Here is a 26220-nt window from a genome sequence, read left to right as displayed (position 1 = left end):
CTGCTCTGAATGTTTTCCATATTTGTTCAGACTCCTCCTCGGTTCAAATACTGGGAACAACTCAGGCGGCACAACGCGAGGCTTTGGGGGGCAGAAAAACCCTCATACACCCATGGGCACACGCACATGCATGTGAGAAAGCATGGGGAAGGAGAAGAAAGCCTGGCACAACACATCCCTTAACAGCCAGAGCCAGACACCTGAAGGGGAGAAAAGCACCGACTCAAGCAAGACGCAGGAGCCAGCAATGAAGAAGAAGAAGAAAAGCAAGGGGGATCCCAAAGCTGGCCAGGAGGAGGAATCCCACACATGTTGTGGCTGCTGTTTCCCGCTGTTGTTTGCTTTGTTGCAGCTGGTATTCGGCGTCTCTGTAACAGTGCTGGGCTTCCTTATGGCAGGCATCAGCTCTTCTCTGCTAGTCAGAGACACTCCATATTGGGCTGGGATAATTGTAAGCATAAAGTCTGTTTCTACATAAAGTGCCTTTGCCAGCATTAATGCAAGCTGCATGACGCTACACTTCAGACTAACCAACTGCATGCACAACACCATTCGAGTTATGCTAACTAAAAACGTTACTGTGATTAAACATCTGAATATGCTTTCCCAAGGAAACTGCTCCTGCAAAATAACAAAATCTTTCATATTCTTCCCTGAAATACAACAACATACCTTAAATAAAACTCATGCTTGCTGGTCACTAGATGTATATATTAGCTTTTGCTTCGCAGTGGGCTCGTGCCTGATGATGCTGAAAGAAATGCTGATTACTTACGCTGCCTCCACTCTTTCCCCACTGAACCATAATAGTCAGGTTTGAGAAGTGGGGGTAGAACTCTTAACTTTTAGATCAGCATGCTGATGGTAGCATGAGAGGAGAAATGGCTGTCCACGCAGCTTCCTTGCTGCACTGCAATTTAACCCCTTTTCCTCCCATGGTTCCCACCACGGCCAAGATGGCACATGACTGTGGGGACATGGCGGGGGGGGGGGGGGGGGGGGGGGTGATGTGCATGTGCTGGGCGGGGGGGGGGGCAAGGCAGGGTCCTGCAGGAAAAAGGGACCCCTGGGGGAGCACTGCAGGTCGGGATGCCTGTGCTGGTCCTGCAGACATCGAGATTTGGGTGGCCCCACTTGACTTTGTGCTCCAGTATGTTAGCAGCCTGGGACGTGCCATGTGTGTAATTCAATAGGCAGATTTTCTCCCAAAAGCAGCAGGCTTCAGGAAAATGGATACAGAAGCATTAGCACCACTTTGGGTGTTGTTAGACTGTAAGAACTTCCAGCAATGATCTGACCACCCAGACTGCTGGGGTTTGCTGTATGGACCCTGCTGGTGTGGTTGAATATGACACATCCATACTAGCAAGCCCTAAGCAGCTGCTGGAAGCAGCAGCCTAAAGGAGACCCTCAAGGGGGGCTAAGACCAGGGCCTGAGCTCCCAAGCAAAGCAGAGTATCCTTGCTCATCTCATCGTTGTTGTTTTTCTCGTGAAAGAAGAGTCATCAAATAGTTTAATTGTGTTTTCTTGGGTAAAAGCCTGCCCTTGCTCAGGAGGAGGACTTCCTCTTGGGGGTATTCTCTGTTAACTTATAAGGGAGAAGTACCTGTGATAAAATAGCAGCTTGTGACATTTTCACTCTTCCTGTTTATTTTGAGATCCTGGCGGTCAGATTCTCTTTTTTCCAGGCAGTTCTTGTAGCATCCCAGGTTGGAAATAGCTTTCTCAGGATAAAAGTTGTCACAAAAAGACTGGGGAAAGACCAAGCTCAGCTGAAGTAGCATATGGACAGGGATGTGAAAAAGCCCTTGGCCCTGTGAATGTCACCAGCATCGAAATGGTGCTGACCTGAGACATCCACACAGGCCTGATCTCCCTCAGGTGTGCCTGAGACTCAACCAGCATCTCTGTTTCGTAAGGCTGAGCTGTAACCCCTAGCATTTTTAGCAACAACCGCCTGCAGTAGTGACGTCTGGGTGACAACACAAGGCAAAGCTCCATCGCTTTTAGAAAAACAAGTGAAACTTGTTGTGTGCATTCCTGAGCTAGCCCACAGCTCAAAGCAAAACTCAGCCTGGGACCATGCTGACTGGCTCTCATGGCATCATTCTCTTAATGCTGCAGGGGGCTGTCGCTTCCACAGCTGTCGGGAGGACCTGTGTACACTGACGGATGTGCATGGGGACCTGTGGGGAGTGGTTACCATAGGTATGGTTCAAGTTGAATGGCAACTCTCACCACAGGGACCCTGGCAGGATATTGAACCACTGGCATGTCTATATCTGGTCTGATTCCTCCCTGGCTCAAAACAGCATGTTGCTTTTGATACTGATCATCCTCATGGTGATGGCAGGGACTGTGTGCCAGGGGAACATGGCCTAGAAGGCTTTCTGGCATGCTCAGCCCAAAGTGGAAGGCAAAGAGGGCTCTGACCTTGCCCAGGGATCAGATGCCAGCAGGGAAAAAGGGAAGCCAGTGCTAGGAATGAGAGGTGGAGGCACAGCCCCAGAGCCTCCCAACAAGAGAGCATGTGGAGAACTGGCCATGTCTGATGCACCACGGGAATAATGAAGAGTGTATTTCTAAGGGGCAAAATGCAGGGGGCAAGAGGTGATGCTGCATATATTGTGTTCCTGTGCTGTGATGTCCCTGTGGAGGTACCCAGTGCCCACTGGGACATGAGGTGGAGATGGCCAGGAGCTGCTGAGATGGAGCTTCTGGCTGTGTGGTTCATGGGGTGTTGCAGGTGAGCTGTGATGGGAAAAGTGCTGAGTTCTGGCCTCTGAAGAGCTGGGGGGGAATGGTTCACAAAAGAAGGCCATGAGCTAGGACCTCCTGTGTGCTGATGGATGGTCTATGGTCACCTCCTGGGCTGCTGTGGGAAGCTGCATGGAGTGCAGGTAGGCAGGGGATGGACAACCCACCCACATGCAGCTTGTAGAACAAGCGTCAGGGCAGGAAGTGACATCCCAAAACTCATTTATTCACACAGAAAAGAGCAACAGAATGGAAAGATGTAAAATACGAGAGCATATTTGTTTTAGTAGCATCCCACTCAAGTGCTCTTTTTAAGGGACTCAATTAGTATTCAGAATCAAGAACTTAAAAAAATATATTATCAAGACCTTTTTAACAACATTAGAGATAATGGGTGAAGTTCATTTCTAGTGTTACTCCATTAGAATTACACCAGGGCTGGATATGACCCCACGGCTGTTAATGCAGGATGACAGAAAAATGAAGGAAAACTGCTAACGTGTTAAATAGACTTTGATTGATGGATTTTTCTTATTTATGTGTCAAAGCATAAGAAACAGCATGGCCAGAAGGTCCAGGGAAGTGAATGTCCCCCTGTACTCAGCTCTGGTGAGGCCACACCTCCAGTACTGCGTTCAGTTTTGGGCCCCTCACTACAAGAAGGACATGGAGGTGCTTGAGCGAGTCCAGAGAAGAGCTACGAAGCTGGTGAAGGGTCTGGAGAACAAGTCTTATGAGGAGCGGCTGAGGGAGCTGGGACAGTTTAGCCTGGAGAAGAGGAGGCTCAGGGGCGACCTTATCGCACTCTACAGGTACCTGAAGGGAGGCTGTAGTGAGGTGGGGGTTGGTCTATTCTCCCACGTGCCTGGTGACAGGACAAGGGGGAATGGGCTAAAGTTACGCCAGGGGAGGTTTAGGTTGGCTATGAGGAAGAACTTTTTTACTGAATGGGTTGTTAGTCACTTGAATAGGCTGCCCAGGGAAGTGGTTGAGTCCCTGGAGGGGACTCCCTGGAGGTTTTTAAAAGACGTTTAGATGTAGATCTTAGGGATATGGTTTAGTGGAAGATTTGTTAGCGTTAGGTCAGAGGTTGGACTTGGTGATCTTGGAGGTCTCTTCCAACCTAGACTATTCTGTGATTCTGTGAAAATGGTGACACCATTCCCTGCTGAAAACCAAGCACTATAGTGTCTCAGTATGAATGAAAAGGAACTTATTTAGAGAAGAAACCCAAGTAAATACTCCCAAGGAAAACCAAACCAAGCAAGGCAGTCTGGATCAAACCAATTCAAAACCTGACTGCCTTGATAGCACAGACCATAACACAACTGTTATGGAGTAAAGCATGTGCTATGCTGACTGGGAGCAGAGGAGACCCACGGCACCAAAAACCAAGTCCCCCATGAGTCTCCTGCCTTCAAGTGGAGCACCTGCTAGAGAAGGGAATGATGCAGCTAGCTTGCATTGCATCAGAAGCAGTTCACTGGGAAAAACAGTTAAAATGTACTAGTTTCAAATGAATTTCATCTGAAATCTGTGGGGCATTAGTCAGAAACCAAAGGTTTATGAACAGAAATACAGAGCCTATGTGATTTACCACTTCTGCTTTGGCTTGAACAGCCTACTACCTTGTAAAAAGTCTGTGCTACATTGTAGGGACAAATAAAGAAACGCAATTAAAACAAGGAGGGTAGCATTCACTTCAGCTACTTGTATCCATTTGCAGCAGAGGTGTCTAGACCATGGTCTGCATCTTCATGAAACCTGTCTGAGCACCCAAAATTGCAGCCTGGGCTACACTGGCAATATGCTCCTTTCTGCTATTTTGGAGGTTCTTGGACAAACAGTTCACAAATCTACCCAGGAGTGAAGTGAAGGTTTTTTTTTTTTTTTTTTTTTTTTTTTTTTTTTTTTTTTTTTTTTTTTCTGTATCAAGCCACTGACTTGCCATGTAGCTTTGGCCAAGTTACTTAACCTTGCTCAAACTTTGTTATTTCCCCTGTAAAGAGGGGTTAATAATGGCTATCTGTCACCCTTGCTTTGAGATCCTTGGATGAAAACTGTTGCAGAAGCAGTATATATTAATGGTGTCCTTTCATTTTTTTTCATTAGCTTGTGGCCTTTTGACATCCGGAAGAAGAAAAGATATTTTTTTCCTTGAAAATCTGCTGTTAGATTATTTCCACTGTGATCAAAAGTAGAGTGTATCTGAAATCTCACAGGCTAGCTCCCTTTCAGCCGTGTTTTGGAGATTCAGGCAGTTAAGGAAGTTACAGAAATGCTCATCAGCAAAGATTATCTAGGGTGTTTATTATTTCTGTCAGGAAGTAATTTTAAATCCATGTATATATGTTTGTACATACATAAAATTTGGATCTTTAGAGACATTAAAAAAAATAATAATAATAATCACCATCTGTTACCCAAGCAAACCAAGGCAAAAACCATGGTTCCATCTGTCTCCATAGAAAAAGTCTCCAGGGTCCCATGGTCCTGGTCAGGGATAGCTTCATGGCTGCTGAGCCCCTCTCTGTTCTCCCACCCTATGGAGAGCAAAGTACCCCCAGGAGCTCCATGCCCACCAGATCCAGAGGGTCCCTGCATGTTAACCAAGTGTTATCCATGACTCCTTGCTTTTTGGCCACACCACTGAAGCAGTGACTTCTTGGACCTGATGGAGCGAGGCTGTGTGACAGGGCTGGCAGAGGAGTTTGTCTGGCTTTCCTGCTTCAGAGATCTTCCGATGCATATTGCGATGCAGGTAGCAAACAGCCGGAATCATCTCTCAGTGCTGCATGTCCCTATCAGATGCTGATAATTGAGATGTTTGTTTAATTGATGTCCTTCTGCATGCAAGTGACTCAGATGTTAGGTCCTGCCACTGCCTCAGCACGTGCTTGTGGGCTGGTAAGTCTGAGTGCCAAAATCAATAGTGCTGCCTGTAACAGCCTCTGCCTCCCTTGTTTTTCAGGGGCTGAATCGTGGTGGGGCTGGAAAGGAGGGCAAGTGATGTTACAAGGTTTCTGAACTCCATACCCTCAACTCTGCGAAGTCACTCCAGCCTCCCCAGTTCCCAAGGAGGCAGCAGAGCCCCTAAAATTAAGTTGGGTTTTTGAAATTGTTAGAAGAGGACATTGTAGGGAGGATAGGTGTTGGGATTTTTTCCTTTCAGTACTTAAAGGGTTCTTATAAAAAGGGTGGGACTCTTTACTTGTGTAGATAATGATAGGACAAGGGGGGATGTTTTTAAACTGAAATAGGGGAGATTTAGAATGGATTTTAGGAAGACAGTCTTTACACTGAGGGTGGTGAGGCACTGGAACAGGTTACTCAGTGAAGCTGTGGATGCCTCATCCCTGGAGGTGTTCAAGGCCAGGTTGCATGGGGCCCTGGCCCCGTGGTCTAGTGGGCAGCATCCCTGCCCATGGCAGGGGGCTTGGAACTTGATCTTTAAGGTCCCTTCCAACCCAAGACACTCTATGATGATTCTATGATTTTCATCCTGGTACCGCACTGTCGGTGTTTATAACTGTTCAGGAGAAGCTTTGAGAACATTGTTGTGAGATGTATGCTAGTAGGATGGAGCCTTGCATACAGGTGCCTATAAAAAATAAACTAATAATAATAAAAAAGTACAGTGTTGTGCTACAAAGTGATATAAAATAGAAACTGGGGTTAAATGTGCCCTGGTGGTTGGTTATACCCACTCTCCTCTGGACTAGGATGAATTTGCTGTACTCGCAGCTGTTCCTACAATGCAAATTGCTCCCCAGCTCAGTGTAACAAAGCAGCTCAAGGGCCACCTGGTCTCTGGCAATTTCCCAACACAGATGAGGCTCTGTAGACATCTCCACCAAGAGCCTTTCATGTGATATAACATGGCAAATCTATATGAGTAAACCCCCACCAGACTTCCCTCCCTTTCTCTTTCCACCAATCCCTGCTGCTGGATGTATGGTATGTTTGCAAGGCCCTGCCAAACACCAGACAGCCATCTTATGCATGAGGCAGCCATTTTGTCTTCCTAGCAGGCGTCAATAATTGGGAAGTATCCTGAGCTAGGGCAGGTGGCAACCAATCCCCTTCCATATCAATATGGAGGATGACTGACTATTTAAAAACCCTGAAATGTATTCTCTTTCAAAGCCTGAAAGGAAAAAGACACTTTCTTGTTAGGCCTGGCCCCTTGCTGTTTTTTTTTTGTTTTTTTTTTTTTTTTTTTTCTTTGTTGTTGTTGTTGTTGTTGTTGTTGTTGTTGTTGCTTTTGACACCTCTTCCTGCAGCAATTGTGGAGGTGGCTTTCAGTCAGGCTTTACCTCCTATACAGCCTTGCTGGGTTTTTAACTTTCACTTGTTATTAGGGAAACCGATTTCAAATTTTAATAAAAGGGGACACTTAAAAACTGGTGCCATCAAAGCATCTAATGGAAATGACAGTCATGCAGGCATCCATTTCTTATACAAGCAAGCTTCAATTAGCCATGTGCAAACATCAGAAGGTTTGAGAGGACTGCCTCCAAGAAGAGCCTCCAACTTCAGGTATTTAATTGAGCGTTCTTTAAACTGCCTGAAACTCTGTATAGTATTCAATGAGGTATGCTGCAGGAAATACACTCCAGTATACTCCAGTACTTGTTTATAGTCATATATGAGCATAGCACCAGAGATATACTCTTCTGAGCCCTCTGCCATTTAATCTAATTATTTTCTGAGAGCAACTACGCAATGATGTCTGTTTAACAGAAATCCATATTTTTATTTGGATGAGGTGTGGAGTGGAAAGCGATAGGAAGAAATGTTGAAAGGTCACCTTTCAGAAGGGTGTGGGCAGGGAGGAGCATACCAGAGGTCCATGTGATACCTGGTTAGGTGCTGACCTGATGCACCTACAGCTTCAGGGGGAAGCAGGGAGGAAATCAGAGTTCCTCACTGTATTATGCTTGTGCAAAAAGCCTATGTAAGATCTGGAGAGGGAGGTTGTCCAAGCAGGTTTCTTCACCCTCAATAACCTTTTGACTATACAGAGATGATGGCTTTCCATAGCTTCACAACCATGGACACATTTCAGATGGCAAGTTTCATTCACACAGGACTCTTAGCTGTGCTATGCTCCTCACATTGCAAATCACTGTTGGCTCTAGGAACTTTTACTTTTTTTGCTTGGTTGCCTCAGGCACTTGATTGCCCAGCAGTGTACTTCTGACTTAACAGCAATAACAAACTTCTCCTGCAGCTCCTGGTTTTGTAAGTTATGGCAGTCTTTGTGGTGCTTTGCCATGGGAATTAAATCTCACTCTAGGAAAAGTGACCATTGTCAGTGCTGTGCAACTGACATAAATGGCAGAGGTCATTACAGCGAAATATAGCTTCATTTGATTATGAGTGATCTTGCAGGGTTTTGATTACTTTACAGGTTTTAAAAGAAAGTCACATGTCTGATGTGGTGCATTATTGCAGGGTTTGAAGGAACCTGTAGTAAAGACATCACTATTTTTAGTCTGTAGGTGGGTCAGTTATCATGGGTTTTTATGGATGTTAAAATAAAGATTTCCTAGCTGATGATGGCCTTTGCCTGCAACCACAATATGCATCCTTATCATTCTTAATAGAGCTATTATTTCTGGAAGGAATTTATATGCAACTAGACTTTCCATAAATCTAATGAGAAATCTATAAGAGGAAAAACCACTATGGAGCAGTACCTCTGTGTGGCAGACTGACTTTTGCATGTGGTAGTGAGACCCAGGCTGACCCGAGACTGATGAAAGCTAGCAGTTAAAGCTGCATGTAGTACTTAATTTGTTGCAGTTTCCTCAAACCTCATAAAGAAATGAGCATCAGTGTCACTGTCTGCAATACTCTGTAGGGATGTCTGGCATCAGAGATAATCCCATTTCATAATGACAAAGCCAACAGGAACATTTTCCTTCTTGCATCAAAGTCTGGATCCAGTGGGACTGTTAAATTTGGTGGATAGCATGGCTTCTCTGAATGTTTGGACAGGAGCTAAGCCTTGCCAGATATGACAAGGCTGGTAATCCATCAGGCTAAATATCTCCTCTGAGTGTAAGCCATAGACTTCAGAGACAGTGAAAAGATGTAATTTCTTTACCTTTATCCCTACAAACAGGAAGATCATAGTGATTTGAAGTGAACAACTATAAAGTAACTTGTCCATAATGCAAATTTCCCCCCAAATCTCTTAATAGCACATTTTCCCCTGAAGTTGGAAAGTTTACAGTCTTGTTATAAAGGAATAACCAGCCTATGGTACTGAGGGCATCAGCAATGCCATGTGGTGTTACACTGCATATACTTGAGAAGTATTGTCCTCCAGTTCGTGTGTTTTTTGACCCCTAAAGGTTGTTGTAGAAGGTTCTTGCTCACTAGCCCCAGTATAAAGAGTAGAGGACTAATAGTCTGCCCATGTGAATTGCTTGCAGCAGTTGTCTGGTGGCATACTGTAGGCCCAAGATGCTCCTTTAAACCATTTTTTTTGCCTCCTTCCTTAATTTCTTGGTGGATTTTTTTGACTCTCACACTTTACCAGTTGGATGTGACCAGGTTTCCAAGATGCTCTGGGTAGGAGGCACTTTGCTGGAGAAAGCCACATAGTCTATAGCAACACTTAAGCTAAAATTGAAGCAGCAATGAGAAAAAATGGTTTCACAGATATACAAGGGAGAGATACAGGCAGATCAGAGCAATCTGTGGTTTTGAAAGCTGCTGAAATAAAGCAAACCACATTAATATGTCAGTTTGTGAAGATAAAGAATGCAAACCACAGCAGAAATTGGTGCCCTACGTGTTCGTATTTCCCCCCATTATGTATGTTACACAACCATCTCCATCACTGTCATGTGGTGCCCTTGCACCTCCCATATACCTCGTGCTTGGTTCTTAAGTGACCAGATGTGAGAGAGATCTAAGGAAGATCAGGTGACGATGTCTACCAGCTTTGCCCAAAGGACTTTCTTGGGTCCCAGGCTGCCCTGCATTGCCACCTGTGTTTGTTCCTGTCGGAGATGATGAGCCTGTTTTTCTCATTTGTGATCCTTTTAAGAGTTGTAAGCTTAGTGGGAAGGACAGGGCTGGCTGGTGCAGGAGGATACTGGCACCATGCAGAGCAGGAAGTCAGCCCAAAGTGCTTTAGTGCAGCTGGAGCTATTCAGCATGGTGAGGTAGGCAAAAGGAAAGTTGGTGGTGAGGGATTTCAGGTACTACCAGAAATCAGTCTTCTTCCTAACTGCTTGGCTTCTGGTTTTAAGATGTTGAAGATATATAAAGGCACACTCCTTGCAAGTGCCGAATGGATGTTGTGGTATGGTTGCAGCCTCACTGTCAAACTATCTATTTTGCAGCAGTGCCTGAGGCTACAAGCTGTGAGAAATGCTCATTCGTGCTAGCCAGTGTGCATGTACAGTTTGTTTGCCAAAGTCCTGTAAATCCAAGGACTGTACACTTAGATCCCCATGGGTGCAAGGAACATGCAAGGCAAATCAGCTGGAAGACCCGCTTCTAAATACCTTTGGGATCAGGCCCTGTTCCTGTTGCAAACTACAAGAGCTTTAATTAGGTTCTCATGACAGCATGCTCTAGCCCTCTTTGGAGTGGGGGAAATGAAATGTCCAGAAAATGTTTGTGCCTGTTTTGATTGTGGTTTTGAAATAATTAATTCTTCAGACTTCTTAGCCCTGAGATGCTCTTGCCTAATGGGAAGAAAGTCTGCTGCTTCCCAATAAAAAGAAATAGCACTGGAGCTTTTCTAGAGCAGAAACTTTTTTTTTATTATTATTATTTTTTTTTTTTTTAGCCAGTCCTAGTAAAGAGACATTTTCACTGGATTGTAAACTGGGGGATTTCACAAGGTATGTCTTAAGCAAAATTAGATCTGCACCCTTCCTACATTAGATCTGCACCCTTCCTGGGCGATCACCAACCGTATGAAGTTCAATAAGAGCAAGTGCCGGGTCCTGCACCTGGGACGGGGAAACCCTGGCTGCACGTACAGACTGGGCGATGAGACGCTGGAGAGCAGCCTAGAAGAGAGGGATCTGGGGGTCGTGGTTGACAGCAAGTTGAATATGAGCCAGCAGTGTGCCCTGGCAGCCAGGAGGGCCAACCGTGTCCTGGGGTGCATCAAGCACGGCATCGCTAGTAGGTCAAGGGAGGTGATTGTCCCGCTCTACTCTGCGCTGGTGCGGCCTCACCTCGAGTACTGTGTGCAGTTCTGGGCACCACAGTATAAAAAGGACATGAAACTGTTGGAGAGTGTCCAGAGGAGGGCTACGAAGATGGTGATAGGCCTGGAGGGGAAGACGTACGAAGAACGGCTGAGGTCACTGGGCCTGTTCAGCCTGGAGAAGAGGAGGCTGAGAGGAGACCTCATCACAGTCTACAACTTCCTCGTAAGGGGGTGTCGAGAGACAGGAGACCTTTTCTCCATTAACACCAGTGACAGGACCCGAGGGAACGGGGTTAAGCTGAGGCAGGGGAAATTTAGGCTTGACATCAGGAGGGGGTTCTTCACAGAGAGGGTGGTTGCACACTGGAACAGGCTCCCCAGGGAAGTTGTCACTGCACCGAGCCTGTCTGAATTTAAGAAGAGATTGGACTGTGCACTTAGTCACATGGTCTGAACTTTTGGGTAGACCTGTGCGGTGTCAAGAGTTGGACTTGATGATCCGTAAGGGTCCCTTCCAACTCAGAATATTCTATGATTCTATGATTCTATGATTCTACATGCATCTGTATCACATTTAGGTCTTTTTCTAGACAGTACTCTTCTATATTTAAATACTTTCCTTGGATAACCTTCCATGTCACTACCTATTCCACAAAGGGTGTGTTAGTCCGTCTGGAAAATTTTGAAATAAGATCTCGATATAAACTCAAGCTGAAATTTACTCAGCGTAAAAATGCATATTCCTAGGTTTACAGCTAACAGTTACAAGAGCTGATCTAATTAACTGCTATTCTGTAGCTCCTATAGCATCTATTTTATTTGTATAACAAATGCATATCGATTGGTGGCAAGGAAGTGCTAAAGCAAGTTCAATTGCATTTAATGTTGTATGCTTAGTCAATAAGGCAATGGAAGTGTCTGCTTCAAGCTGGGATATTGCAATGGCTATTGAAGCACTGGGATGCAGGATTACCTCATGCTACTTCCCAATCGTCATTGACTGCATCTGTAACGTGCCTGCTGTAAGGCAACTGTCTTAGTCACTTAGGGGGTACTGACAAATATTTACCAAAGGATTTTTATGGTTATTCTCTTATACTTCACAGATGTAATTCAAAACTGTTCTATTATTAATATATAAAATAGAAGTAGAAAGCTGTTTTCTGTATAGATATTCCACACTTTGGTTTTGCTCAGTGAGGGAATTTACCTTTAAAGAAAAGAAATGTCAGACATGTGGTGGTAATAACCCTCAGCAACATTTCTTTTTACCATCACTCACAAGAATACACATTTTTTGTTTGTTTGTTTGTTTGTTTTTAATAATAATAATAATAAAGTCAGTATATTGTTATAAAAGAAATACTTAAGCCTTCCAAAATATCCTAGCCAAGCCTTGCTGGAATCCCCACCCCGTGTAGTCTTTTATAAATACCTCTATATAAAAGCACCTCTCCAAATATCTCAGTATATTATTTAAATCCCAGAGGAATTTCAGAAACTGTATGCAGGAATGGAAGCTCCTTTAAACAACAGTCTTTTGTATGGGAAGCTTTCTGAAGCGGGAGACCTGATCCTGCCATGCCAAAAGGCAGTGGGGTGTTTGCAGGGGTTATACGAGGCCCTGTTTCAATCGCAGTTGATCGGTAGGGGAAAAAATAAAACCAGGTTGGTCAGTGGCAGCTCTGCAGCTCATGCCTGACCCTGTCCCCAGCAGCACCTTACCGTGACGGGTGCAGCTCTGCTGCTTGCCGCAGGCCAGGATGGATTCCCAAAGGGAAAGGCAGCAAGGACTCAGTCCCACGATACCACTGGAGTCAGCTGGAGGTGAATCTGGCCCCAGGTTCATGCAAGTGTAAATGCCCACCAGTGTAGCTGAAGCAAAGCAGATGTGATTTATTGCTCATCACAAGATCAGCAGATACCAGCAATACTTAAGCCTAGCTTTGAGGCAAGCAGCCCCTTTGGTTAGACATGAATCTGGCCATGTAGCGTTAGGCAGGTGTGTATATGCGTTTTCTAGTGCTCACTGCAAGTTTTTTCCTACTGCAAGTGGGGGAGTTTATTGGATATTACTAAAGGTGTGATCTCCTTAAGGTTTAAGTTTAATGGGGATGTTAATTGAATTAAAAGATTAATATACAGTGCAGGGGACCAAGGACATAGGTGATTAATCCTGAGAAATAAAATATGCTTGAGTCACATAGAAGTACTATGGGGGGAGGGGGAGGGGGGAAATATCAGCACTGAAGGACCTTTGACAAGAAAGGTTGTTTTTTCCCCTGACAACCCTGTCAGCTATTGCTGTCAACAATAAAAAGAAGAAAACAAATAAATTGGAGGCCATGTGTAAGTCATAGGACCAGAATATAAATACACGTGACATGGAGAGGAGTAAATAATACTGACGCTTTCTTTGGAAATGTTCTCAGGCAATACTTCCTATTCATGTCTTACTGAAATGACATGAAATAAAACTTTATGGGAGAAAGTATTATTAATCACACAGGTTCTTGAGGGACGTGACTACCTGTGTATTCAAAGGCACTCTTCCTTTATGGGGCTACTGGCTAATACCCTACACCGACAATGAAGGTATAAAGAAAACTTTGGTATTTTATTCATCAAATCATAAAAGAAGTGTGCTTAACCATTGCTGTCTGAAAGGACATTTATGCATTTTTCCACTACAGGTCAAGTAGTCCCCTGCAGAGCTGGAAATCTCCACATGAGCAGCACTGCCATGTTGTGCAGAAAGCAGGTGGGGAAGGGACCATGCAGGAGCCCAGACTCATGGTCCCATCCCTGAGCAAAGGCAATATGTGATTTGGTCTGGTTTTGCCTGGAGAAGGCCAGTGACATTGTTCTGGGAAAGCAGAAAAACCCAAATTAATGACAAGGCTTCAAAACCCTCATAGTAAAATGAAGGGGAAAAATAGATTCTTGAGAATTTAATAGTTATCATTTATAATTAAGCTGCTGCTAGTAAAGAGGATGAGGCTTGCTCCTGGCCATATATGAAGACAAGCCTTAGCAGCTTGAAAACATGCTGCCTGATCTCTGCTAAGGTCCTCACTACAGCTGAGCCCCCTGGGATCCCACCATATCACACCTGAAGGTGTGATACCAAGTGACATTTAAGACCATGCACCTGTCATTGGCTCACCTGTTTTTCCAAGGCCGCCCAGCTGTGCATTGTTTCCTCCAAGCATAGCTCCAGCCTACAACAACCCCCTCTTGCCCTGCAGTTATAGGCAGGATGCCCTGATGCAACCCCAGCAGCCCTGTGGTGGCACCTGGGGATGCCCTCTGGCACCCATGTAGATCCTCTGGTCCAGGCACAGAGGAAGCTGCCAAAAAAAGATACAGGCTGGTTGCAGAGCCATGGTTCTGGTCCACCTCTTAAAATGCCAAGTATGTGCAGGCATGGGGATCAGGTCACCACCGGTTGGGTTTCTCCCACCAAAGAACACAGACAGCACAGGTGAACTTGGGACTTGAACATCCTAAATATTTCTGCTTTCCAAAAGGCAAGGATGTGCATACAGCCAGCAAAATCCCATGAGAAACTCATTGGGAGGTTAAAGGAGTAAGTGATCAGATTTACACTGCTGCCAGGTGCCAACCAGCAGAGCAGAAATTTTATAAATCAGTGTTAAATACTCATTCACAAATTCTAGGCAAGTTGATTTCAGCCTTGGTTTTATAAGGTAAAAGTTAAAGGAAGTCTATTCATGGAAATGAGTCAGTCAGCTGGGAAACACCCCAAGACCTGCGGTGAGTGAAAGGCCCAGTGAAGGTCATGAGTTGGGCTCCTCGACACTTGACCAAGGAGGAAATAAGGTCCATGTGGGACTGCTTGATCCAGTGATGCCCAAATTGTGTTTTGCAGACAGTGGTGAGCTGTGGGGTGCAGGGCTGCTGCCTGCTGCCCATTTAAACAAGGGATACAGGGGGCAGGGCAGGCAAGTGACCTGGGTGTGCCAGGTCCTGTATCCTCCTGTGGTTTGCTTACTGGTCCTCCAAAAAGTGTGGGAGAAGAAGGCTCTTGGTTGGAGTTCTTAGCACTATGGGGGCCTGGAAAGCACTGCTTAAAAAAGGAAATTCTATTTATTGGGCTAACTTATGTGTTCCTGAGCTTCCCTCCTTATGTGGCTGGAAAATGTCTACCAGTGAGTATGCCTTTTCAAATAAATCTCAATCTTCAGAATTAATAATAAAGACAGCTAAATGAATACTAAAGTGCATAAATACTTTTCCATTACTGTTAACCATCAGCAATTACTGCCACAGGACTAAAATGCAGTCTCAGATTGCAGGAGAGATGTCCTCTTTGGTATGGTGTCCGCTCTGGGAGAGATTGAAAGCCACTGCTATAAACTGTGCTGCTTCTTATCCTGAGGTAGCTGTGATTACTGATTTACAACCACTTATCCCACAATGGTGACATAAAAACCCAGCCAGCATCCAGCAGTATGCAGGAAGGTGATGTTGGGGCTTACAAGCCCAGCTTCATAAGCCTTCTGCTCCTTTTTTGACAGTTACATGGACAAAAGTTCAGTATGCATCCTGGAAGGGTATTGCCAAGCTGTAACTTTGTAGGTCTGATTCACAAAGCTCCTCAAGGTAAGTTCTTTGTGCCTCGGTGTCTGTAAAGTAGAGGTTAAAGCTCTTCCCTCACAATCCACACATATGAAGCTCTTACATCTATGGCTGTAGTCCCTATGCAAAGTATTTGACTTACATGCTGCTCCTTGAGTTACAGTCATGCTAAGACAGAAAGGTGTTTTGGCTTGAAAAATGTTATTTCTGTTGTTATTCTTTAAAACAAACAAACAAACAAAACAAAACAAAAACACTGACACATTTTAAATCTTTTCCCTTGCAGGTCTGCATGGTGTCCTTAGTGGGGTTTGTTATGCTTTGTATTTCATACCAACCTGATGAGAAGACATGTGTGCAGTTCACAGTAAAGGTACATTGACTTTTTTTTTTTTTTTTTTTTCTTCTTGTGTCACTAAATACAATCAGAAAAGTTGATGCTGGGGATATTTTTAAGACCACATGAAAAGAAGTGAAAATGCACCTGAAATGCAAGAATGTTTTTCTGGTATTTTCCAAGCAGCTAAGGAAGAAACTTAAGTGTATAAAGGGGACACTGTAACGAATATTTGAAAACTGAACAAGACACTTTTTATTATTTGCCATATTTTAAGAATATCAAGGAGAGTCTGATTAACAAAGCTGGAATAATTTGTGAGGTGTTCAGTGGAAGATGGGGGTTACTGATTAAGTAGGGACAATCAGAGAGACACAGGTAAGAATTAGTGCGGGATAGAACAAGTCCACTTTAAATGTTAATTTTTAATGTGGTCTTAGAAACATCTCAGCATCGTCCCAGCAGTTTTGCTCCTCACCTTGAAATAAGAAAGTGATTGGGCACAGGTGCATTAAAAAGCATGTCTGGAGATCTCTGCCTACCCACCTTTCTGGTCAGGGAGAGGGCTTTGTCTTAGACAACAGTGCCTTCTGCCAGGGTTAGGCATTGAAAACATGGGAAAGCATTAGCACATCTTGGGAACAAGTGTTCTTCCATGAAGGAAATTCCCATCTGAGCATTGCAAAAGAAGCACAGAAGCTGTGCACCTTGTCCTGCCTCAGTCCCCAAAATCATGCTTCAGTGACACCAATAAGTGACAAGAAAAGGAATGCTGAGGGTGCTTGTTCCAGAGGGGAAGTTTCTAACACCATTTATTTGGGCTGGTTTTCCTTATTATTGTAATTTTGAGGGCTCTTAATATTTTTCAGTCACATAATAACCAGGAAAAATACCAACACAAACAACACAAAATAACAGTGATTATTAACTGAGAAAGGTAGAAGGAAATCAAATGCAAGGAACAGATTTTCAAAACCTGGCATTCATTCTCCCTTAGAAATTGGGCCCTGGAGTGTCTTTTGTGCCACTCTAAAGCTTCTCCTGTGCTTACAGAAAGAAAGGAGGAAGGAGAACAATTATTTCCATGCTTTGATTGCCTTCAGGTTCTTGTCCCCTCACCTTTACATATGGCAGTAAGCACAGGAGCTGCAGAGATGGGCAGGAGCTGCCACACCAGGCTTTGTGCTGCTTGCTGGCAGCATTGCACTGAACTTCTCCTCCTCCCATGCAGGAAGGGAGGCATCTGTCCCTGGTGGTGGGCCAGCGAGTTGGCCTGGGTGGCTCAAGTCTCTTCCACTCTTAGCAGCAGCACCAACATGGGCAGTGAGGAGCGTGGGACAAGAAAATAAATACTCTTGAAGTGCTCCCCGAGTCATGTAAAATGGGTTATTCTCATCAGTTTTGCCAGAATTAGAGCTAAAGTCTCTCTCAGAAAACTTCTGGCGCAGTCAACAGCCAGTGGGCTGTTCCCCACTCAAAGGATCCTTCCCCACAAAATCCACCTTCCCACTGTTTCCTATTGCACCAAGCCACAGGACTGGGTCAGTCTCAGGCTCTTCACCCCTTCTGTTCCACATCCCCACCAAGAGCCAGCATCCCACTGTGCCTCCCCTCCCCACTGCCCCTCCAAACCAACCGCTTCTGGCTGTTGGGCACGTAACTGTTTTAAACAATGTAGGAGCTGAGAGCCTCCTCCTGGACTTTGATAGCACAGGACCCATCTAAACCTCCAATATCATGTCTCAGATCTGCAGCTGCCAGTTGAAGGCTATCTCTGAACAAAAGGAAAGTGATATTAGCTATTTGGCAACAAAGCTGAGTATGCAAAATTATGATCATCAGTCAAAGACGAGCTCCTGAAGTTAGCTCCTGTTCCACAGGGGATCTCTGCTTTGTCCAGCACCGTGGTTGGGTCCAGCCCTATCTGCCCCAGTTCTCCTCCTCAGTACTTGCTGCCCAGCCCAGGCCCTGCCTTCACTTTGGTGGCTGGTGCCCAGTGGGGCTCCACACAGCTGCTGAGCATCCTCCTAGAAGAAAATTTTAGTTGGTCTCTCCTGGAGTGGAGGAAGCACCCCAGGATGCCTTATGTAGCCCAAGGTTCCTTTTAAGTGGAGGACCACACATGTACAGCTCTGGGAGGTTTTAGCCCACCCTCAGGACGACCCTATGAAGACTGTGAGGGACTCCCTATGGTGGGAAACTGAAGGAGAGCCACACAGTCCTTCCTCCCTCTTGCCAGCTGCTTCTTTCATTTCACACTTGCATGAGCCCTGGAGCCCGTCAACAAAAGGAGGCACAAGAACTGCTTTCAGCAGAAGCCCCTGTCTGAGACTACTGCAGGTATCTGCAGCACCCCATGTGTCAGCAGGAAGGGAGGACAACCACCACTGGGAGGGTGGCTTCCACCATGCTAGTGGTGGGTGGGGGTGATGGGTGGTGGACCACCACCATTTTCAGGGGGATGCCAGTGAGCTTCAGGGTAGCTTTCTGCCCCTGCCCCACCTCTGCATCCGAGGGAAACATGTTCTGATCATGGCATCTCCCATGGCAGTGTGACACCCACTACTCCTGCCCACCCAGCCCCAGCAGCCCACACCATGACACACACAGTGGTTCCTCTTTCCTGCTCAAGGTGGCTCAAGCCTGAGCCAGCACAGCCTTCAAAAGGGGTTCCCCAGACCCATGTCAGCAAACCCTGCTGGTTTCATCCCTTGTGTGAAAGTGTGAAAAGCCTTTTTTATGAAACACTAGATCTGTATTAGATGCTTTATTTTCTTTTCAGCATTGACCAAAACTATCAGTGCTAAATACTGCTGAAAATTTCTTCATCATATGAGGAAGCTGAGGGAGGATGAGCTGCCATGCTCTGACCTCATTGTACACTGCTTCTCCTCGCTTCTTTTTTCTCCTTCTACTTAAACAGCAGTCACCATGCCTATCTCTATGAGGCCACTACAATCAGTTTTCCAGTGGCAAGTTCTAGTTCCTGGGCAGAGCTCACTGTGCAGTTGTATTTGCAGTATCAAGGTTGCCTCCAGGTCTGGCATGTGATTAATCTGCTGATGGGATCCCAGTGCTCTCTGTCTTGTGCTCTCTCATAGGCAGTACTTGCATTTGCCTCACCTTTGATATTGGGAACTGTGTTCATTTTTGGAATCTTGTAAAGTTATTCCTCTGCAAATACCTTGAGAGAATAACACACTGTTTGGAAATTGCCCTACATCCCCACGCATCTCTTTTCACCTCTGAGGACTGCCGGAAGAGCTGCCCATGTATTGTGTGTTTCAAGGGGACTCTGAGATTTCCTTCCCCTTAGGTACATAACAGGCACATTCTTGCTGACTGTACCTGAAGGGTACTTAAGGTTGTGGATTTCATGCTAGTTTGTGCTCACTTTGGATAGAAGTTGGCAGTGAAATGAAATACGTGCCAGGGGAGAAGCAGGCACACCATGTAGTCTCAGCTTAACATCTCATTTATTAGGGAGGCTTGATTCTGTCCCCCACTCGGCTGAATCCAGGGCTGTCCAGCAAGTCCCCCAGGGACACCTGCCTCACAGAACAACTTTTGTCCCTCAGAGAAGGAAAATGTTCATCAATATTTGTCCATTTTCTGTTTTCCCCACCTTTTAAAGCAATACTGTAAGCCTGTGAAGAATCACAGTTCCGTTTGGAGGTCTCCGTCAGTCAGCTGCGCTTCCCTTTGTATGTGCTTTATACTCGGAGGTGTCCCCATTTCCCAGCTTCACCTTTCCCATATGCTGTTACCTGGAAAGCTGCAGGGGTAAAAGATTTGCACTTAAGAAGAGCCACCCTCATTTTGAAGCTGCCCTTGGTTTAAGACTGCAGGGGAAGTCATTGCATTTAATAGTAGCCAGATCTTGGAAATGAAGATCTAGCTGTAAAAATTCTGTTATTTGGCAGGGAAAATGTATTTACAGCTTGAAGACCAGCAATAAGCCTATTTTTTTTTTTTTTTTTCCAAACTGACAACCGAATAGAAAGATTGATTTGCACTGTAGATTTAAGACAAATACACCAGGAGTGTTAATTTTATCAAGATATACATACTTGGAGTTTCAAGGTCATAAAAAATGCTTTATATTGATAGTTTGCTGTGGTATTGAGGTTAACAGATAGGGAGAGAAGCCACTGCTTAAAATAACAGATTCCCAGCCATGCCATGTGTCTGACAGATAAGACGCCAAGAAAAATAAATGTTTTTACAGTGCTGAACAGAATCAAAAGTGGTATTTTGGCTAAATATAGCATATGATTTTAATATAAATTCACACATATTTTGTGTGAACAGAGCATCAATTGCCAGCTCCAACCATTGACGGGGAGGGAAATTCATATGCTCTGGTACCCAAAGGTCTCAGGTGCAACCCTGAGCAACAATGGCTCCAGGTGACTGTAAGTTTCCATGCACTTGTGGGGATGGGCTCTGAATAGATGCCCTCAATGAAAGCCACCCCTACTTTAAAGCTGCCACTGCTGTAAGGAGAAGAGGAGCATGACAAAGCTGTGTCCTTCTCATGCAGTACCAGGGGTGGCACTGGGAAATCAGAGGTGCTTGATGCTCCTTCACACCTTTGAAAGGCTTCTTCTTCACTTCTATGGGGTAGGTTTTCCAAAGGGATTTAGCATGGCATGTGATTCCTCTTGGAAATGTGCCAGGACCAGGAAGCAGGCAGGCTGGCTGCTGTTGCAGGGCCATGAGCAGGAGATCAGACACCTCACTGACTAATTTGCAAGTGTAAATCAGATTTGTTCGGGCATGCAAACCAAGAGCCGGGAATAACATGTGAGCCAAGTCTCAGAAACACCTACTTCTCAGCACAGCCTGGGATAATATGTCAGCACAAGCCTCACTCTCTTTAGCTCTACTTCAAGACAGCTACACTAATTTACTTCAGCTGATGACTGTAATGATGATTGTATGACTGATGACAGCTAACTCATGGACAACAGCAGGGGAAGATGCTCCCTCCCTCTCTTTAAAGCTGGAAGTCTTCATGGTGCTCTTATCAAGTCTCAAAATTGCAATGCAATGCTCATATAAAGTAGGCAAGACAAAAATATTAGCTCTTGAAATGATCTGCTGAACTTTATATCACTAGGGATTTATATCTGCCTTGCAATTTTTGAAGACCACAATGTCCGGACAGCACATTGAATTCGTGCATTTCCTGTGAAAAACATGTTCATGTATTAATTCTGTGTTCCTCATTCTTTGCGTAGATAGAAAATGAGTGGTTTTTTTGTTTGTTTTGTTTTTGTTTTTGTTTTTTTTCTTTCTTTCAGCTGATGTATTTTCTGCTGAGTGCTGTGGGTCTGGTTGTCTGTGTTCTGGCAGTGGCTTTTGCTGCCCACCATTACCTACAGATCACAAGATTTACCTGCGATACCATCCTCGAGTCCTGCCAATGCAAGCTGGACATGACAGACCCCCTCAGCAGGACCTTTGTCTACCAGGATGCCGCTGACTGCAGCAGTGTCACCAGCATGCTCAACCTGTACTTGCTTCTGCAGATGGTTCTCAATCTGATCGCAGCTCTGGTGTGTCTGTCGGCATGCTTTGTGATGTGGAAACACAGATACCAGGTCTTTTATGTGGGCGTTCGATTCTACCCTTTAACTGCTACCGAAGGCCAGCAACAGAAAGTATAGGGTTTGGGCTGACAGGGGGCTGTAGCCAGAGAATGGAAAATGTCAGCATACTGCCACTATAGACACTGCACATGGATGAGTGTTTGTAAGGTTTTTTACAAGGAAAAACATTCACACAGGTTAAATTAATATATTTTTCATTCATTTTAAGAGCAATTTTTATGGCTACTCCTGCAAAAGGTCCCTAGTTAGACTATCTAGAGGTCACCCGAAGTCCTAAAATGCAGCTGTACTAACACTCACAGAAGAGACTCTTTAGTAGCTATAGACAAAATGAAAGCTTAAAAAAATCATTGGGAACTCATCTGCAGGGCTACAGCCATTTAGACATCAGGTCCATCAGGTCCTTGCTGGTAGAGATCTGTTCCTGCCTTCAGAGGAGCTGCACTGACTCCTACCAGATGAAGATCTGGTCCAAATTGCTTTATTATAATCATGCCAATCATGCTTAGGGAATATATTGTCTCTTGGATGCAGTACGTATAATCCACACTAACCTGACGGGGATTTACCATATGGAAAGGTGATAAGGGAGGTCAAGACCTCTTCAAATGCAGGCTGAGATCAGCAGCATATGTGAATATGCTGATGACTACCATGTAAAGTACATGTTTCAGAGCAACCAGTGAAGTTGGTTACCTAACCCAATTACTAACAAACACCATTTTCTGTGGATTGACTGATGGTGATGGGGTGGGCCCTGCTTCAGACCCCTCATTTCTGATGAATGAATGCTCAGCGCTTTGTGAGAAAAGATCAATTCAAGAAACCTCGATCTGAGCTCCTGAAATGGAGGCCCCTAAATCACTAGTCATGTTGAAAACCCTGTTGACACTGCTATAATTGCAAGCTCCCAAACCTAGTGTCTGGTCAGTTCCACCAATTATACTCACAGCACAAAAGGCCAAGTGCATTTTTGGTGTAACTCCTCTGAAGACAATCAGCCTCACACACCAGCTGTGGATTTGGGCCAACAGCCCTGAAAGATATATCCCTGTAACAATCAGGGTTTTTAAAATGGGGTGGAGGGAGGGAAGCAAGAAGAGACTGCCAGTCTCCCAAAGAAATCATTTGTGATAATGAGGGCAAGAGAATGAGGATTTCTTAAAAAGCAGCATAGAATAACAAACTGTATTCAAACAGCACTCTAAAAGCGTGGCTCTGAAAGTGCTTTACAGCCTTATACCAGGATGGGTATGCTGGCTTGTCCCTTGGACAGTCATCTCCACCTGTGCAGCATGGGAACCCCAGAGGCAGGAACAGCTCTGAGTTGGCAGCACTTCTCCCGCCAGGTGGTATCAGCATATGGGCAGGGCAGCCAGTGCTCACACCCTGCCATGAGTAGGGATTTCCCAGTCCTTGCCAGGACCAGGGTGTCTCTGAGGTAGGGTGGAGCAATCATAGGCCAGACAAACTGCACCACGATCATTATAAGCAAGGAGGAAGCAAGCAGAATTTTTACAAGGCTTCAAACAAGCAAAAACTTTCTGTTTCTTCTGGGAAAAAAAAAAAAAAAAGCACCAGTGAGTCAAAAAACTAGTCTGTCAAAAAAGCTAGTTGTTTAAGCAGCTCCAATCCCACCCAAGAAGTGCCTTCCATGCAGTGATCACACATCATGCCAAGGCTAGACTGGCATGCCTCCAGGGTCAGAAGACCACAGCGTGGTTCAGTCTCCTGTGATCCACCTAGAGCAAAGCAAAGTTTTAAGTGCTCATGTTTTTGTCATGGAGACAGCTTCTAGTGTAGATGTACCAACAGTCACCAAAATGCTCTCTGCCGAGCTGCGGAATGACGACCTTTCAGAAATGCAAGTTTTGAGACCAGGTCCCTAAAACCCTTTTTTTTTTTTTTTTTTTTTTTTGTACCAAAAACTAAGTGGCACTAGTAAGCGTGGTCCTCAGGCATGGTCAGAGCAAGCTGAGACAGTGGTGGAGTGCACAGTGGCCCATCAAGGTGGGACCTGGCGTTGCAGTGGTGGGAACCAATCCATCACCCCTGACTTTTGGTGGAGCGTGCTGCAACCAGTGCTGGTGGACCTATGCCGGGGCCGACTCCTGTATGAGGTGGATACATAGGCATTTGGGGGTTTACTCCTGCCCTCACCACCAGGCTCTTTGCCTTGATGCCTATGAAGCAAGAGAAGGGCTCTGCTGGCAGAGCAGGGCACATTTCCTACTGTGCCCCTTCCGAAATCTCCTGCTGTTCAGAAGATAACCAGGTACCTGCCTGGGATATCTTCTGGGGCAGTCCTGGTGGATTTATGGATGCTCTCTGGGGGACGGGTGAGGAGGGATATGGGTGACAGGAAAGGGAAGAGGGACGTTGATAAGACAGCCCTCCCTGCTTAGGAAGCAATGTGTTTTAATAGCAGTGCACCCTCCGCTTTGAGCCACCACCACTGAATTTGGCGCACTCGTCCGTGCATTGCAGCTTAACCTTTTGCTCTGGAAGAAAGCAATATTCATTGTATATTCTATGGGTGTTCAAATGCTTTATGAATAAATTTGGGGCATTTTGGTCTAGCAAAGAATAACTTCTGTATTTCCTCTTTATATATCTCAAGAGCATAAAATCAAAATGGTAGCTCTTGGAACTGCGTTTATCCTGGGTATGGTTTTACAACAGGTATTTTGCTCTGATCAAGAATTTCAGAAAGCATTAATTAGAGGATTAGCACCTACCACACCACATTCAGGCAGCTCCCAGCCTTTTCCTGTCAGGGAAATTCATGTGGACCAAGCCAGGAGACATGCTGGGACTTGCAGGCACGGAGAGGACAGGGGCATTGAAGAAAATAACTTTTATTTAAAAAAAAAAAAAAAAAACTCGTGGAAATGTATTCTCTGTGTGAATCACACAGAATGGAGCAGGAGCAGATGGCTCCAGGCACACAGAAATTGTGAGGGGCCCCTGTGTAATTTGCTCTCAAAACGCAGGTGTGATTCTCATTTGTACCCTGGCCACTTTATGCTGTTTTCACAATGTAAAGGGGTTGTAAAGATGGCATCAATCATTTTTACACCTACTTTATGGCCATTTTACACAGCTAAAAGGGCCCTTTGTGTAAATGAGAACTCAAACCCTAGAGGACTTAATAGAGAGGAGATCCTTTCTATAGACGGTGCTTATACCCTCTGATGGGGGCTGTTACTAGGGTATAACTCTCCATTGGATTTTATACCTCAGTTTAAAGAGCTGAGATTAAATTCAGTTCTGCAAATTTTTCCAGAGGCCATAACCCGCGGTGACACGACCGCTCCCCTGACCAGCACACGCACACGCCGCTGCTGTCTGTAAAAGGAGAAGCAGCAGCCACCGCTCTCCTCCTGGAAATGCTCTGAGGCATTTCGGTGCCGTGCTATGCAAATACTGGAGTGGCAATAATGGCAACAAAAAGGGAACCGAGATGCTGAGCCTCGCACCAAGCCGCCATGTCGGACTGGCAGCACGACTGGGCGCCATGGTGGCAAATGCTCCCGGCCAGCTGCAGGGGCCCGGAGGGATGCAGCCAACACCACTCTTCCTCCTCCTCCTCTTGCTGGCCCTGCATGATGGGGAAGTGCCGGCTCTCAGCCACCTCCTGCCGCACCTTCACGTGGTCCCCATCTGTGCCGGGCCAGCCCTGCATGGGCACTACTTGGAGCTCTGCCTAAAAACCAGCCCTGAGCAAGAGTGCTGGAAACTGCAATCAACTCACAGGAGGTTTTTTTTTATTATTATTATTTTTTATTTTTTTTACACTACCCGACAGTGCAATATTTCCTTTGTGGCCTTTTGAAACAGAAAGCATGCTGCTAGCATGTGAGAGGACCCACAGTTCACGTCCTCTATATTTAGAAAGCCAGGATGTCATACCTCCCCTTGAAATTTTCATAGTCCCCTGCACCCCACCCACCCACCCACGTACTCGTGCTCATGTCTGGAAAATGTTTTTTGATATTAGCACAGGGTGTTGGCTTAGGGGGATTCAAGGGAGGTGCAGAGCAACAACAGTGGCACAGCCCTGAGCGCGGAGCTCAAAGCCTCCTTAAGGTTTGCCAGGCACCGAACGCTGGGAGCGGCAGCACAGACGATTTCAAAGGTCTCAGCCTGTGACAGGGCTCCTGAGGCAGTGCCAAGTTTTTTGGACCTATGAAAGCCCTCTAAGGTGTCACATCAGGTAGCACCATGCATTCAGCTGGCAGCTTCTCCCCGAGCCTGGTTTGGCACAGCTGCAACACATACATGGACTGGCTGCTGTGGCACCTGGATGGAGCAAGGTCTCCCAGAAGACGAATTTTGGTGCTGGTTTATCCATTCAGCTACACAAATAATGTCTTCCTTCCTTCCTTCCTTCCTCCCTTCCTCCCTTCCCTTCCCTTCCTTCCTTCCTTTTTTTTTTTTTTTTTTTCTTTTTGCTCCCCTGCTGCCTCCTGCAATCACTAATCTGTAGTGTTTATTCTCTGCTAGACTGGCTCTGTAGTCAAGCATTATAAACTATGATTGCAACTACAAAGGCTAGGGCACATTTTTCTTCTGTGCTTGCTGCTCAATTTCCATGCCTTTGTCTAAGGAAATGTATAAAAGATTCATCTAAACTTCTAAACTTCATACTTCTTGGGATGGGAGAAGAAGGGGGGCTTCCTTCCTTCCTTCCTTCCTTCCTTCCTTCCTTCCTTCCTTCCTT

General features: G+C 45.4%; 1 protein-coding gene across 1 annotated transcript; it reads left to right on the top strand.

The window, feature by feature from the left end:
- On the top strand, positions 1 to 23083 carry SSPN (sarcospan). The gene is made up of 3 exons (XM_035321495.1): positions 1 to 451; positions 15832 to 15918; positions 21189 to 23083. The coding sequence occupies exons 1-3, from the start codon at positions 143 to 145 to the stop codon at positions 21552 to 21554; spliced, it is 762 nt and encodes a 253-aa protein (XP_035177386.1). The 5' UTR covers positions 1 to 142; the 3' UTR covers positions 21555 to 23083.
- The last annotated feature ends 3137 nt before the right edge of the window (positions 23084 to 26220 follow it).

The sequence above is a fragment of the Oxyura jamaicensis genome, chromosome 1, assembly GCF_011077185.1.
Source record: "Oxyura jamaicensis isolate SHBP4307 breed ruddy duck chromosome 1, BPBGC_Ojam_1.0, whole genome shotgun sequence".
Taxonomy (NCBI): domain Eukaryota; kingdom Metazoa; phylum Chordata; class Aves; order Anseriformes; family Anatidae; genus Oxyura; species Oxyura jamaicensis.
Note: the sequence above shows the minus strand (reverse complement) of the source record. Positions and strands in the feature narration are given on the sequence as shown.

Coding starts and splice junctions, on each gene's coding strand:
- SSPN (XM_035321495.1), top strand. CDS start 143: ATGGGGAAGGAGAAGAAAGCCTGGCACAACACATCCCTTAACAGCCAG. Junction 452..15,831: donor CATATTGGGCTGGGATAATT/GTAAGCATAAAG, acceptor TTTCCCTTGCAG/GTCTGCATGGTGTCCTTAGT. Junction 15,919..21,188: donor GTGTGCAGTTCACAGTAAAG/GTACATTGACTT, acceptor TCTTTCTTTCAG/CTGATGTATTTTCTGCTGAG.